Source organism: Elephantulus edwardii, unplaced genomic scaffold, assembly GCF_000299155.1.
Source record: "Elephantulus edwardii isolate Elephantulus edwardi_28Jun2011 unplaced genomic scaffold, EleEdw1.0 scaffold00533, whole genome shotgun sequence".
NCBI classification, from domain to species: domain Eukaryota; kingdom Metazoa; phylum Chordata; class Mammalia; order Macroscelidea; family Macroscelididae; genus Elephantulus; species Elephantulus edwardii.
Genome location: NW_006400283.1, coordinates 96,151 through 109,867, shown reverse-complemented (window position 1 = coordinate 109,867; position 13,717 = coordinate 96,151). Strand labels below are relative to the sequence as shown.

Genomic DNA, 13,717 nt, shown 5'->3' with positions numbered 1-13,717 from the left:
GTCCTTGACCCTTCGCAGCAAGTGCATGAGGTCCTCCTCAGTTTCAGCAAGCAAGGTTGTGTCATCTGCATAACGGAGATTGTTAATAAATCTTCCACCAATCCTGATGCCACAATTCTCCTCATAGAGCCCAGCCTCTCGAATAATCTGCTCTGCATACATGTTGAAAAGGTATGGAAGTCTTAGGGATAGCAATAAGGCAAGGGAAAGAAATAAGAGGGATCCAAATTGGCAAAAAGGAGGTAAAATTATCACTCTATATAGATGATATGATAGTAGACTTACAAAACCGTAAAGCCTCAGCAAGAAAACATAGGTGACCAATTCAGCAAAGTGGCAGAATACAATATCAATAAACAAAAATCACTTGGATTACTCTACAGTGACAAAGAGAATATAGAACTGGAGCTGGGAAGAATAATACCCTTCACAAATGCTAATCACAAGATTAAATACTTAGGAGTAAACCTAACCAGAAGCACAAAGGACATATTCAAAGAAAATTACAAAATATTATTACAAGAAACAAAAAGAGACCTGGTGAGGTGGAAGGACATCCCTTGTTCATGGATAGGAAGACTGAATATTGTGAAAATGACAATAATACCAAAGGCAATTTACAATGCTATCCCCATACAAATACCAATACCAATTCCATTCTTCAATGAAATGGAAAAGACAATTTCAAAATTCCATTTGGAATGGAAAGAGGCCCATAACAAGCAAATCAGTCCTTAAAAAGAGAAACAAGGTAGGAGGCATATAACTCCCTAATTTCGAATCCTACTACACTACCTTGATGGTCAAGACAGCGTGGCACTGGTACAATGACAGACAACAGAATAGATCAACAGAATAGAATTGAGAATCCAGAAATCAGCCCATCTACCTATGATCAACTGATTTTTTTCCAATAGCCTTTTTAAAAGTGAGGCCAAATCTGATGATCTTAAAACTTATTGTGAGCAAGAGCCACACCCTAATCTCAACCTCAAACCAGAAAACACAACTTTGCAAAATCTGACCATTCCGCTCCTAAATAAATGGAAAAATATTCCTTGTTCATTGAAAGTCTCAATATAGTGAAAATGACAATTTTACGAAAGCAATCTACATGTTTAATGCACTCCCAGTACAGCTACCAAATTCATCTTTTTAAAAAGAGAGAGAAAAGGCATTGTCAAGTTTATTTGAAAAGGAAAGAGACCCTAAATAAACAAATACTTCTGAAAAACAAATATGAAGTTGGAGACATAGCACTCTCTGATCTCAAACCTACTATGCAGCTATAATAACCAAAACAGCTTGGTACTGGAACAATGACAGGCACCTAGACCAATGGAACATGACAGAGAACCCAGAAATTAATCCATCTATCTATGGTCAACTGGTACTCAACAAGGAAATTAAATCTTTGAAATGAGGAAATTACAACCTTAAAAAAATAGTGTTGGCAAAACTGGACTGCTTACTTTCGGAAAGTTGAAGCATGATCCATTTCTCACACCACCCACAAAAATCAACTTAAAGTGGATTAGAGGCCAAGGAGTAAAGGCCCAAATCATAAAAATTATAAGAGACAAAGTGAGACCAAGCATAGAAGGCCTAGCCTATAGCAATAAAGGCTCACAAACACAGTCTGAAATACATAACCAGGTTAGGATAAAAATGGATGAATGAGGCTCATTTAGTGCAGCAGCAGCTGTGAGGTATGGTTTTGTTTCTCCACCACCTGGGACCTGCACTAAGCAACCATGTCCAAGGGCCCTGCAGTTGGAATTGATCTTGGGTTTATCCATTCCTGGGTAGGGGTTTTCCAACTTGGAAAAGTGGAGATCATTTCAAATGATCAAGGCAACTGGACCACCCCAAGCTATACCACATTTACCAATACCGAAAGATTGATTGGTGATGCGGCAAAGAATCAAGTTGTAATGAATCCTACTAACACAGTATTCAATGCCAAATGTCTCATTGGATGAAGATTTGATGATGTTGTTGAAACACTGGCCCTTCATGGTGGTGAATGATGCAGGCAGGCCCAAGGTCTAAGTAGAATATAAAGGAGAGACCAAAAGTTTCTATCCAGAGCTGTCATCTGTGGTTCTCACAAAGATGAAGGAAATTGCAAAAGCCTGCCTTGGGTAGACTGTTACCAATGCTGTTGTCACTGTACCAGCCTACTTCAACGAGTCTCAGCACCAGGCTACCAAAGATGCTGGAAACATTGCTTGCCTTAATGTCCAATGAATCATCAATGATCCAACTGCTTCTCCTATTGCTTATGGTTTAGACAAAAAGGTTGATGCTGAAACGAATGTGGTTATCTTTTACTTATGAAGTGTCAATACTCACTAATGAAGATGGGATATTTGAGGTCAAGTCTACAGCTGGAGACACCCACTTGGGTGGAGAAGATTTTGACAACAGAATGGTCAAACATTTCATTGCAGAGTTTAAGTGCAAGCATAAGAAAGACATCAGTGAAAACAAAAGGGCTGTCAGATGCCTCTGCACTGCTTGTGAATGTGCAAAGTGCACACTTTCTTCAAGCACACAAGTGAGTATTGAGATATTGTTGTTGTTGTTGTTGTAGTTATGTGCCGTCGAGTCACCTGCGACTCATAGCGACCCTATGTACAACAGCCCTAAACTCTGCTCTGTCCTGTGCCAATCGCACTGTCTCTGACACTCCCATCCCAATTATCCCAGTCACTGAATCAATCCACCTCATAGAGGGCCTTCCTCTCCTGCGCAGGAGTATTGAGATAGATTCTCTTTATGAGGAAATCGACTTCTATACTTCCATTACCTGAGCCTGCTTTGAAGAATTGAATGCTAATCTTTTACGTGGCACTCTCGTCCCTGTGGAGAAAGTCCTGAGAGATGCCAAGCTAGACAAGACACAGATTCATGATATTGTCCTGGTGGGTCGTTCTACCAGAATGCCCAAGATTCAGAAGCTTTTTCAGGATTTCTTCAATGGAAAGGAATTGAACAAGAGCATCAATCCAGGTGAGACTGTTGCTTATGGTGCAGCTGTCCAGGCACCCATTCTCTCTGGACGCAAATCTGAAAATGTTCAAGATTTGCTGCTCTTGGATGTCACTCTACTTTCTTTTGGTATTGAAACTGCTGGTGAAGTCATGACTGCCCTCATCAAGCGGAATACTGCCATTCCTACCAAGCAGACACAGACCTTCACAACCTACTCTGACAACCAGCCTGGTGTACTGATTCAGGTCTATAAAGGTGAGCATGCCATGAACAAAGATAACAACCTGCTTGGCAAGTTTGAACTCACTGGAATACCACCTCTACCTCATGGTGTGTCTCAGATTGAAATCACCTTTGATATTGATGCCAATGATATCCTTAATGTTTCTGCTGTTGACAAGAGCACTGGGAAAGAAAACAAGATTACCATCAACAATGATAAGGGCCACTTGAGTAAAGAAGACATTGAGTGAATGGTCCAGGAAGCTGAGAAGCACAAAGCTGAAGATGAGAAGCAAAGAGACAAGGTGTCTTCTAAGAATTCCCTTGAATCTTATACATTTAATAGGAAGGCTACAGTTGAAGATGAAAAGCTTCAAGGCAAGATCAATGAGGAGGACAAGGAGAAGACCCTTGACAAGTGCAATGAAATTATCAACTGGCTTGATAAGAATAAGACTACAGAAAAGGAGGAATTTGAGCATCAGCAGAAGGAGATAGAGAAGGTCTGCAACCCCATCATCACCAAGCTGTACCAGAGTACTGGGCTTAGTGGCTTCCCTAGCAGTGGTGCTCCTTCATCTGGTGGTGCCCCTTCTGGATCCATTATTGAAGTTGACTGAACCAATCTGCATACCTTAGCATTCATTGTCCCACAGTTAAATTTTGAAGGACTCAAATTAATAGCACACTGCAGTTGAAAAGTCTAAACTGCTAGACTAAATTTCTGGGAGTTCTCAATACTTGAATATGGAATGTGCATAGGGAAAGGAATTAACATTGCACTTTATTATCACTGTATTGTAAGTGGAAAATGCAGTGTCTCAAATAAAGATGCACTTAAAATTGGCAAAAAAAAAGGATGAGACCTAAAGATCAAATCCCTGAGTGCTAAATAAGTAAATAAATGAATGAATAGATAAATAAATAAATAAATAAATTCCCTGAGTGCATAAAAAAACTTTTACAACAGGGTGAAAATAAAACTTAGTGATTGTGAATAAACATTTCATAATACCATCTCAGACAAGGGCCTCATAACAAAAGTTTACAGAGTACTACAGGGCCTCCACAAGAAAAAAACCTGATAATTCAATTACAAAATGGGGAAAAGACATGGAAATACTTTTCACACAGTAAGACTTTCAGATAGCCAACAGACACATAGAGAAATGCCTGAAATCACTGGGAATAAGAGAGTTACAAATCAAAACCAGAATTAGATACCATCTCACCGAGTACCCTTGTAAAATGGTACAGCCACTCTGAAAGGCAGTTTGGCATTTCCTTAAAAATATATATATATGTATATATATATAAACAACCCGACAAACTGAACACAGAAATTCCATTTGACCCAGTTATCCCATTGCTAGGAATATACTCCAAGGAAATTAGAATTGAGACACAAACTAAGCTTTGGACATCAATGTTCATAGCAGTATTTTTCACAATTGCAAGAATGTGGAAATAACTCAAATTGTTCAACCATGAAACATGGAAACAGTCCAAATGTCCAACCACAATCTAATGTACTGAGAAAGTGTGGTAGATTCACATGGTAAAATACTACATGACATTCAGGAGCAACAATTTAAAAAAATATTACATAATTTGAGAGAGATTGGAGAGCTTTCTGCTTAGTAACTTCAGTCTCATAAGGACCAATACTGCATAAGAGTATTATTGTTAAAATAGAAAGATAACTAGTTAGATGGGTATGAGGCTCAAAGGAGGCAAGACGTCAGAGCAAAGGGGTGAGAATGGGCAGAAAGAAACCCTAACATCACACAATTTGGTAGGTGGAGGGAGAGGATAAAGGAATGGGAAAGATCTAGTTGGAATCTGAAAAGATGTAGTACTGGTGGACATAGTTCAATAGTGATTGGCTTACAAGATGCTATGAATGGAAGAGATTGTATGAAACACAATGTGAATGAAGGATAGTGTGAAACACATATATAACAATCACCAATATAATTTTTTTTTAGAAAAGATGAAAACTCAACATTGGACCAATAAGAACCATCATGTTAAATGGAGAAAAGATTGAAATTACCAGCATTTCATGTTACTGCTTTCCGCAATCCATTGGTGCTAGCATTCAGAAGATAATGAAGCAAATTGCACGGGGCAACTCTCCTGTCAGAGACCACTCCAAACTTCTGAGGAGAAATTATGTCAGTTTGAAGATTAAGATGAACCTGATATAGTTCATGCTCTTTTAATAAAAAAAAAGTAAAAGTTTTTCATTTCATACCTGAAGATACCCTCAAGACCTCAACTGATTATAATGGGAGCTCTAGAGGTCTATACCTCTTTACCTAAAAGAGTTGTCCTTTCAATCTGAACGTAGGTAGTCTCAATCTATCAGCTATTTGAAATAAGAAAGATGAACAATCTCCCTCCCTACAAAGTACAATCTTTGAAACTCTGCTAGAATATCAGCTATGAGTAAGTTTCTTCCCCACAGCACACAACAACAATAATAATAATAATAATAATAATAATAATAATAATGAAAGGAAGTCCGAGTATCACAGAAATTTAAGAGCTTGATTCCATAGAGTAGCTGTATTCTGCACACATGAAGTCATTGTGAGCTATAATTGACACAATGGCAAACAACAATAAAAAATGATTAAAAGATTAGTTTTAATTTAAGATTTCTTCAGTTGGGCATTGGCAGATAGCAGACTTCACAATTCACTGCAATATATGAGTTTTGTCAATGACTCCAACTTTCTTCCTTTCCTTTCCCACCCAGCACAATTAACATAGTATCTCAGTTAACTAGAGTTAACCTCAGCAAGATTTCCTCCCACTCCAAACTTCCATATGTTATAATAGAGAAGAACAAGAGCTCTGGTTTTCCAATGAACTAAACATTAGACTGCTAAGTTAAAGGTTAGTGGTTTGAATCTACCAGCTACACAATTAAAGATCAGGCAGTTTGCTTCCGTAAAGATTTACACCCATGAAACTTCACAGGCCAGTTCTAGTCTGTTTTATAGGTTCATTATACATTGAAATTGACATAGTACAGTGTTTTTGTGTGTATATAGGGGATTGTTGTTATTGTTGTGTACTGTCGAGTTGGAATCAACCCATTACTGACCCTCTGGCGGATTTTCAGAAGCAGTTAATCGCATGGGAAGAGATTGCCCATTCTTCTCCTGCAAGCAGCTGGTGGCCTTGAACCACATGCCTTTGGGATTGCAGCACAGCTTCTTTCTATTTTTATTAGTGGCATTGGATCTGACTCACAAAAGAGCCTCCTGTGGGTTTTCAGAGGTGGTTAATCAAATGGGAGGATATTGCCCATCCTTCTCCTGTGGAGCAGATGGTAGATTCGAATTATGTGACTTTGGAATTTCAGTACAGCTTCTTTCCAGTAGGTCACCAGAGCTCAATTGCTTACTTATTTACTTTTAATTAAGTAAAGAAATGAATGTCAGATATGTATACTCCTTCTTTCTTGTTATTAGTTTTTCGTATCTAGGAGTCAGTTCAACTTAAAGTGCTCTAATATACAAAATAAACACTGTTTAGCTTTAATCATTTCACAATTGTTGTAGTGATTAAAGCCATTGTTATAATTACTGTATCAATATACCTTATTGAAGATTTTTCTTTTTATCTACTTTCTTTTTTTGCAGCCAAAAGATGTTGTTGTTGTTAGATGTCATCGAATCAAGTATGACTCATAGTGACCCTATGAACAATAGACCTGAAACCTGCCCTATCCTGTGCCAATGGTACAATCTTGACACACTCGAGCCCATTGCTGCAGTCATTGGGCCAATTCATCTGGTCAAGGCTCTTCAACTCCTTCACCATCCCCCCACATGATGTCCTCCTTCAAGTAACAACCTTTCCTAGCAACACATCCAAAGTATACAAGATAAAGCTTCAACATCTTTGCTTCCAAGAAGCACTCTGCCTATACCTTCTCCAAGACATATCTGTTAATTCTTTCAGCAGTCCATGAAATAGTCAATACTCTTTTCTAGTACCACAACTCAAAGGTATGAATTTTTCTTCTGTCATCCTTATTTCATCCTGGTGAGGGTTAAACCGGGCTACTCCTTGGAGACAAGGATTCTGGGGCTTTGTCTGACATACTTTGGACATGTTGTAAGGAGGGATAGGTCCTTGGAGAGGGACATCATGCTTGGGAGGGTGGAGGGACAGCGCAGGAGGGGAAGACCCTCTATGAGGTGGATAGATTCAGTGACTGGGGTAATCGGACGGGTGTGTCAGAGGCAGTGTGATTGGCAGAGGATAGAGCAGGGTTTAGGGCTGTTGTACATAGGGTTGCTATGAGTAGCAAGTGACTCGACAGCACATAACAACAACAACAACAACAAAAACAACATCCTTATTTATTGTCCAGTTCCCAGTAGCATAGGAAATTATTTAAAAGACCATGGTCTGAATCAAGAACACATAAATCCTCAGACTGACATAATTGGTCCTCAATAATTTGGTTTAAGGTGAAGAACGGTGTGTGTCAGAGCTGAATCCCTTTTCCATACCTATTCAATCTGTATGTTGATAAAATTACTCAAGAAGTTAACACCACCTTCTTTTCTGAAAGTGAGTAGGGATTGAAACATTTGCTGCAGAAGATCAAACATTATTAAAGTATTCAATGTTGATTCCATCTCAATGTCAAACAAAAATTCTCACCAATAGACCAACAGGCAACATCATGATTAATAGAGAAAATGTTGAAACTATTAATGACTTCATCTTACTTGAATCCACAATCAATACACTTAGTACCAGCAGTCAGAACATCAGGAGATGTATTGCCTTGGAAAACTGTCATCAGGAATCACTCTAAATTAATGAGGACAAAAGGAAATTAGGAGGTTAACAGTAAGACACAACCCTTAAGTCCAGAAAGCGTCCATTAACAGCAGTATATAACCCTAGGCTCAGGAATCTCTGGACCTAAAGGATGCATGTTGCATTTTCTTCTGCTGCTTCTCTTGGTGGTGAGATTCCACTTTTTGCCACTGAATCTGCTCAATTTAACAGTAAGACTAGCCAATCACCTTATATATAGACAATATGCCCTGTTTTCATGAGGAAGAAATGGCTTATGCAGCTTTTGATGATGTAAGTGGGCTATCTATTTGCAAGGCAGGCAGAGTTGAAGCAGCTGGTCCAAAGTAAAGACAATGGTGTAAGGAAGTCAGACTTTGAGACCCACTACATCACAGTCAGCTATGAATCAGTTATGATTCAATGTCAAATGAGTAAATGAGATATAAATAGATAGATGCATTGTTGCTGTTATGTGACATCATGTCAGACCCATCAGACCCATGCATATATGAGAAAGAGACACACACATAATTTTCTCTCTCTCTCTCTCCCCCCCCTTGCCTCTCTTTCTTTCTCTCCCCCTCCCCCAAGGATATGAGTCGCATTGTTGTACAAGAAGGACCCAGCTGTATATGTATAGGTCAAGATTCAAGAGAGAGGTCTGAGGAGAAACAGTCATCAGCAAGTGGACAGTCTCCGGTTATTGCCTTTGGAGGCTTCTGGCTTCAGAGGATGATAAGTCAAGATTGTTGCTGTTGTTGTTTGCTGTCATGTTGGAACAGACTCATAGGTTACTCTCCAGCGATTTTTCAGAGGCAAGGAATAGCATGGAAGGAAATTTCTCATCCTTCTCCTGCAGATCAACTGAATCTGACAAAAAACTTGCTAGCATTCTTGTCAGAGAGCCTAAACATAAATATAATACAAACAACACCCCTGAAGAAACTTACAAGAATCAAACAAAGTTAAACATATCGTTATGGATCTGCTTACAGACTTGCCTTAACTACATCACAGCAGTAAGTATTAACAAAGCCTCAAGTAGTTATGACCACTTTTATATCAGTTTGCTGTACTGTAGTGGCTTGTTTGTTTCTGTGATTCTAGTGGTTATGTCATTGGTATGTTAAGTACTAGCAAGGTCACCTAATGTGGATAAGTTTGAGCAGAGCTTTTCTCTTTAAAGGACATCAGCAAGCTTAAATTGAAAGTGTAAAAAAATTAAACAAGTCCATAAGAATGTAAATATTATCTTGAGTTTATTCAACCTTATTTTAAAAAAAAGTCAAAAATAAATTTGATGCATTGAACACTAATGACTAAAGACCAAACTAGTTGTAGGATAACACCAAGGACATTATCATTGAAAAAAACCAAAAAGGTCACTAAAATATGCTGGGAAGGGTGAGGTGTTGGTGAAAGTGAGGAAGACCTTCAATCAGGTAGATTGACACAATGACTGCTGCAATGGATCCTTGTATGTCAGGATGTGTAAGATGGCACAGAGTTCAGATCTTTTATTCATAAGGTCTCTATGAGTTGTACCCAACTTGACAGCACCTAACAACAACAATAAAAGACAAGAAGGAAATAAAGTGGAAAAAATATGTTAGAAGTCTCCGAAACTTGCTCTTCTCTTAGAAAAGTCAAAACTAAGCAAATAAATGATGAGTAAGAGAGTTAAAGAATTGAAAGGATAGCTCAAGTAGACAAAGCACAGTGTTGTATTAAAATGTGTAAAGAGCTGGAGTTGAGAAACCAAATGGGAAGAACATGCTTATCATTTGCAAGCTGAAAGTACTTAAAAACAAACACAATGCAAAAGCAGCTGTACTAAAGGATCCTATGGGCAAAATATTGAATGATTCAGGAAGCATTAAAAAAATAAGGATGGAAAGAATATACAGAGTCACTATAGCAAGAAGAATTAGTCAACACTGAAACATTTCAGGAAGTAGTATATGAACAAAAACAAGTGACACTGAAGGAAGAAGTCCCAGTTGCACTAAAGGCATGGGGGAAAAATTAGGCCCTAGAAACTTATGAAATACCAGTTGAGCCATTTCATCAAATAGATACAGCTCTAGACATACTTACTATAGATTAATAAAATCTTACTATAGATTAATAAAAATCCTTGAAACTGTATATTCATAAGAAACTTCCAGAAATTCAAGCTGTACCCAGAAGATCCCCTTGGTACAAAATGTTTCATTGTTGATGTGAAATGAATATTGGCCTCCCACTCAAGTGCTTTAAGTATGGATCTGAAGGACTCTTGGCCAAGGGTGGCCCACATCAGGTCCTCGTGGCTGACAAGACTGACAGGCCACAGCTCCTAGCTGGAAACAAAGGAGGACGCTTCAACAATTTAAATCCTCCCAAAAGAGCTGTGGGGGAGCATTAACATTACTGGTAAGTATATTAGTTTTCTCCTGGACACAAGAGCCTACTATTTGGTCCTAAAAGCCTTCTGAGGTCCCAACACTTCTCACTATTTCTTAGTTGTTGGAATTGATGTAAAACCTCAAAAGCAGTTCCTTACTTAACCTGTGCCTTGTATGCAGACTTGTGAGTTGTAAAACAACCCAGTGGTAGATGGAATTTGCCCCAGGACTTAATAACAATAAAGGACATAGTTGAGCCTCTATATCTTGTGGTTCCTAACCTTTATATGATAATAGACAAATTGCTAGTCAATAGCCCTTTTATTTTAAGAACTACCTACCCTCTGTAACTAGATGTGTGCCACTATTAGAGCCTCTACTTGGAATATTATTGCTTTTTAATTTTTGACTCATGTACTTCTAACTTGTTAGTTAAATTTGTGTCTTCTAGTCTGTAACACTTCCATGATAAATCTTCAAGGATATGAACATGTACGGCTAAGCACAATTGATAAGAGTGCATCTAAATTCCAAAATCAATATCCACAATAGTCTATATGTTTTCTATAGCCCAAGGGGCCCTTTAGAGTAGTGAAAGAAGATCTTCAACCTGAAACCTACAGCATCCCTTTTCAGCAGGAAGTAGCTAAGAGAGTATGCTGTCCCCTTTTCCTTATGAATCAGGGTGAAGTCTCTCTCAGGGAAGAGTGATAGGGAATGGCAAAGGACACACTGACAAGGCAGATTAATCAGAACTGGCTTTGACAAGCACTGTGGCAATGGGACAATTAAAACAGACTTTCAAGGGGGGAAAAAAGAGGAATGAACTGGGCGGGAGGGTAAAGAAAATAGTGCAACAATGGATAAATAGAAACCCAAAATCTCTCTAAATGTTCATTAAAATTAATAAAATTTAATAAGAAAAAAAAAACAACCACCACAATCCTGAAAGACATTTTCCACTTATGGAGGACATTTGGCAATTCCATCAGTTATCTCCAAGGATGAAATATCACGGTTTACAATAATGCAATATTTTAAGTTTGCTGAATCATGGTACTTTTCTAGGAAGGGGGTTTAATCTGCCCTTTGAAAATTAAAAGTTAAAAAAAATTAAACACACACAAAAGAAATGGATATTGGCTGAAAGCAGCATACTATAGAAAGATGTTTGCTTTATAGATTATGCAAAAGCATTCTACTTTGTGGATCACAATGAATCATGAATAACTTTGAGAAGGATGGGATTTCCATAATACTTAATACAATTTATGCAAAAACTATACATACACCAAGAAGCAGTTAAAACACACACACACACACACACACACACACACACAGAGAGAGAGAGAGAGAGAGAGAGAATGATTCATGATTTCAAATAAGAAAAGGTGTGTATCAGGATTGTACTCTCCAGTCTCCATTCTCCCTACCTATTTAATCTCTATGATAATAAATAATGGAGGTAGTATTAGAGATACAGCCTGGAAGTCAACCAAAATGAACAAAAATAGCAGGAAACATCAACTAGAAACTGAAAACTGAAATGGAGCACATGAACATCTATATTTTAAGCATTAGAGAGATGAAATGGAAGAGCTTTGCAAAAGATAAGAGTGGTTGCAGTCACTATTAAAACCAACTCAAAATGGGTCATGGACCTAGGACTAAAACCACGGACTATACATTTCATTAAAGAAAAATCTACAAACAGAAGAGGATAAAATAGATGAATGAGACCTTCTAAGAATCAAATCCCTATGCACATCTATAAACTTCTCCAACAGAGTGAAAAAGAAAGTCATAGATTGGGAAAAAATATTGGGTAATGGCATGTTTGATAAGGGACTTATATCTAGAATTTATAAAATACTCAAATACCACAACACAATAAAGGTAAATAATCCAGTTGAAAAATGTGCAGAGGGTATGAACAGGCACTTCACCAAAAAAGACATTCATGTGGCCAACAAATACATGAAGAAATGTCCAAAATCCCTAGATCTAAGAGAGATGTAAATTAAACAACTGTGAGATATCATCTCACTTCCGTAAGAATAGCAAACTTCAACAGAACAGCAAACAACAAATGCTGGTGAGGTTGTGGAGAAACTGGAACCCTCATTCACTGTTGGTGGGAGTGTAAAATGGTGCAACCACTGTGGATGGCAGTATGGCGCCTTCTCAAAAAGTCACAAATAGAAATACCATTTCACCCAGCAATTCCTCTACTGGGAATATACTCTAAAGAAACCATACCAGCCACCCAAGAAGATATATGCACACCCATGTTTATTGAGGCTTTATTCACAATAGCAAAGAGTTGGAAGCAACCTAAGTGCCCATCAACAAACGAATGGATAGAGAAGCTGTGGTATATTCACACAGTGGAATGCCATGCTGCATTGAAAAAGAAGGAACTCATGCAATATTATTCAAAATGGGTGACCCTGGAGGACATTATGCTGAGTGAAATATCTCAGTCACAAAAAAGATAAATACTGCATAGTTCCACTGTTGTATAATGAGACTGACATCATAGTTGGGGTAAGACTGAGAAAAAAATGGATAAATCATGTATGATTGAATATTATGGTTATGACAAGAGTTCCTAATGAAGGTTTCATAATGGAATGTACTCAGGGGGAGGTGGGAGTGTATACCAGTGAAAGAATTTTTCTTTTACTTTTCAAAGAGAGGAGCAAACTGGAGGGGACAAGTTGGCAGGGAGAAAAGTGCAACAATGAATGAATGGAAATGCAAAATTTCTATAAATGTTCATTAAAATCAATTTTTTTAAAAAGAGAATTTCAAGTTCTATCCTAATATATAATGTTGTGAGTGATATTAGTCATATACATACAAGGAAGACCAATTAATATGACTATTATTCAAATATTTGCTTCTATAGATAAAGTCAAACAGGAGAAAATGGAAAACTTTTACCAAATCTTACAGTCCAAAAATTTAATAAACATTCAGTCAAGATGTGTTAATGACAATTGGTGACTGGGATGCAAAAGTTGGAAACAATGAAGAAAGAATGGAAGTTAGAAAATATGGACTTATTGACAGATATATGGCTGGAAATAGAATGTTAAAGTCTTATATGTTCAATGATTTGTTCATTGCAAATATTGTTTTTTTAAAAAAAGTAAATGTGACATTACACATGGACATCACCTGATGGATTGCATAGGAATCAGAATGACTTCACCTGTGGAAGGAATAATTGAGAAACTCAGTATCAGCAGTCAAAACTAGGACAGGATACAAAA

General features: G+C 37.7%; 1 protein-coding gene and 1 pseudogene across 1 annotated transcript in view; both read left to right on the top strand.

Moving 5' to 3' along the window:
- Positions 1 to 1,754: 1,754 nt before the first annotated feature.
- On the top strand, positions 1,755 to 3,839 carry LOC102844898 (annotated as a pseudogene).
- Positions 3,840 to 8,295: 4,456 nt separating this feature from the next.
- The window catches only part of LOC102846522 (TP53-regulated inhibitor of apoptosis 1-like), a 17,359-nt gene continuing 11,937 nt past the window's right edge, over positions 8,296 to 13,717 (top strand). The window contains exon 1 of the mRNA XM_006903196.1: positions 8,296 to 8,343. Within this exon, the coding sequence (XP_006903258.1) occupies positions 8,296 to 8,343 (48 nt within the window). The remainder of the gene's footprint in view (positions 8,344 to 13,717) is intronic.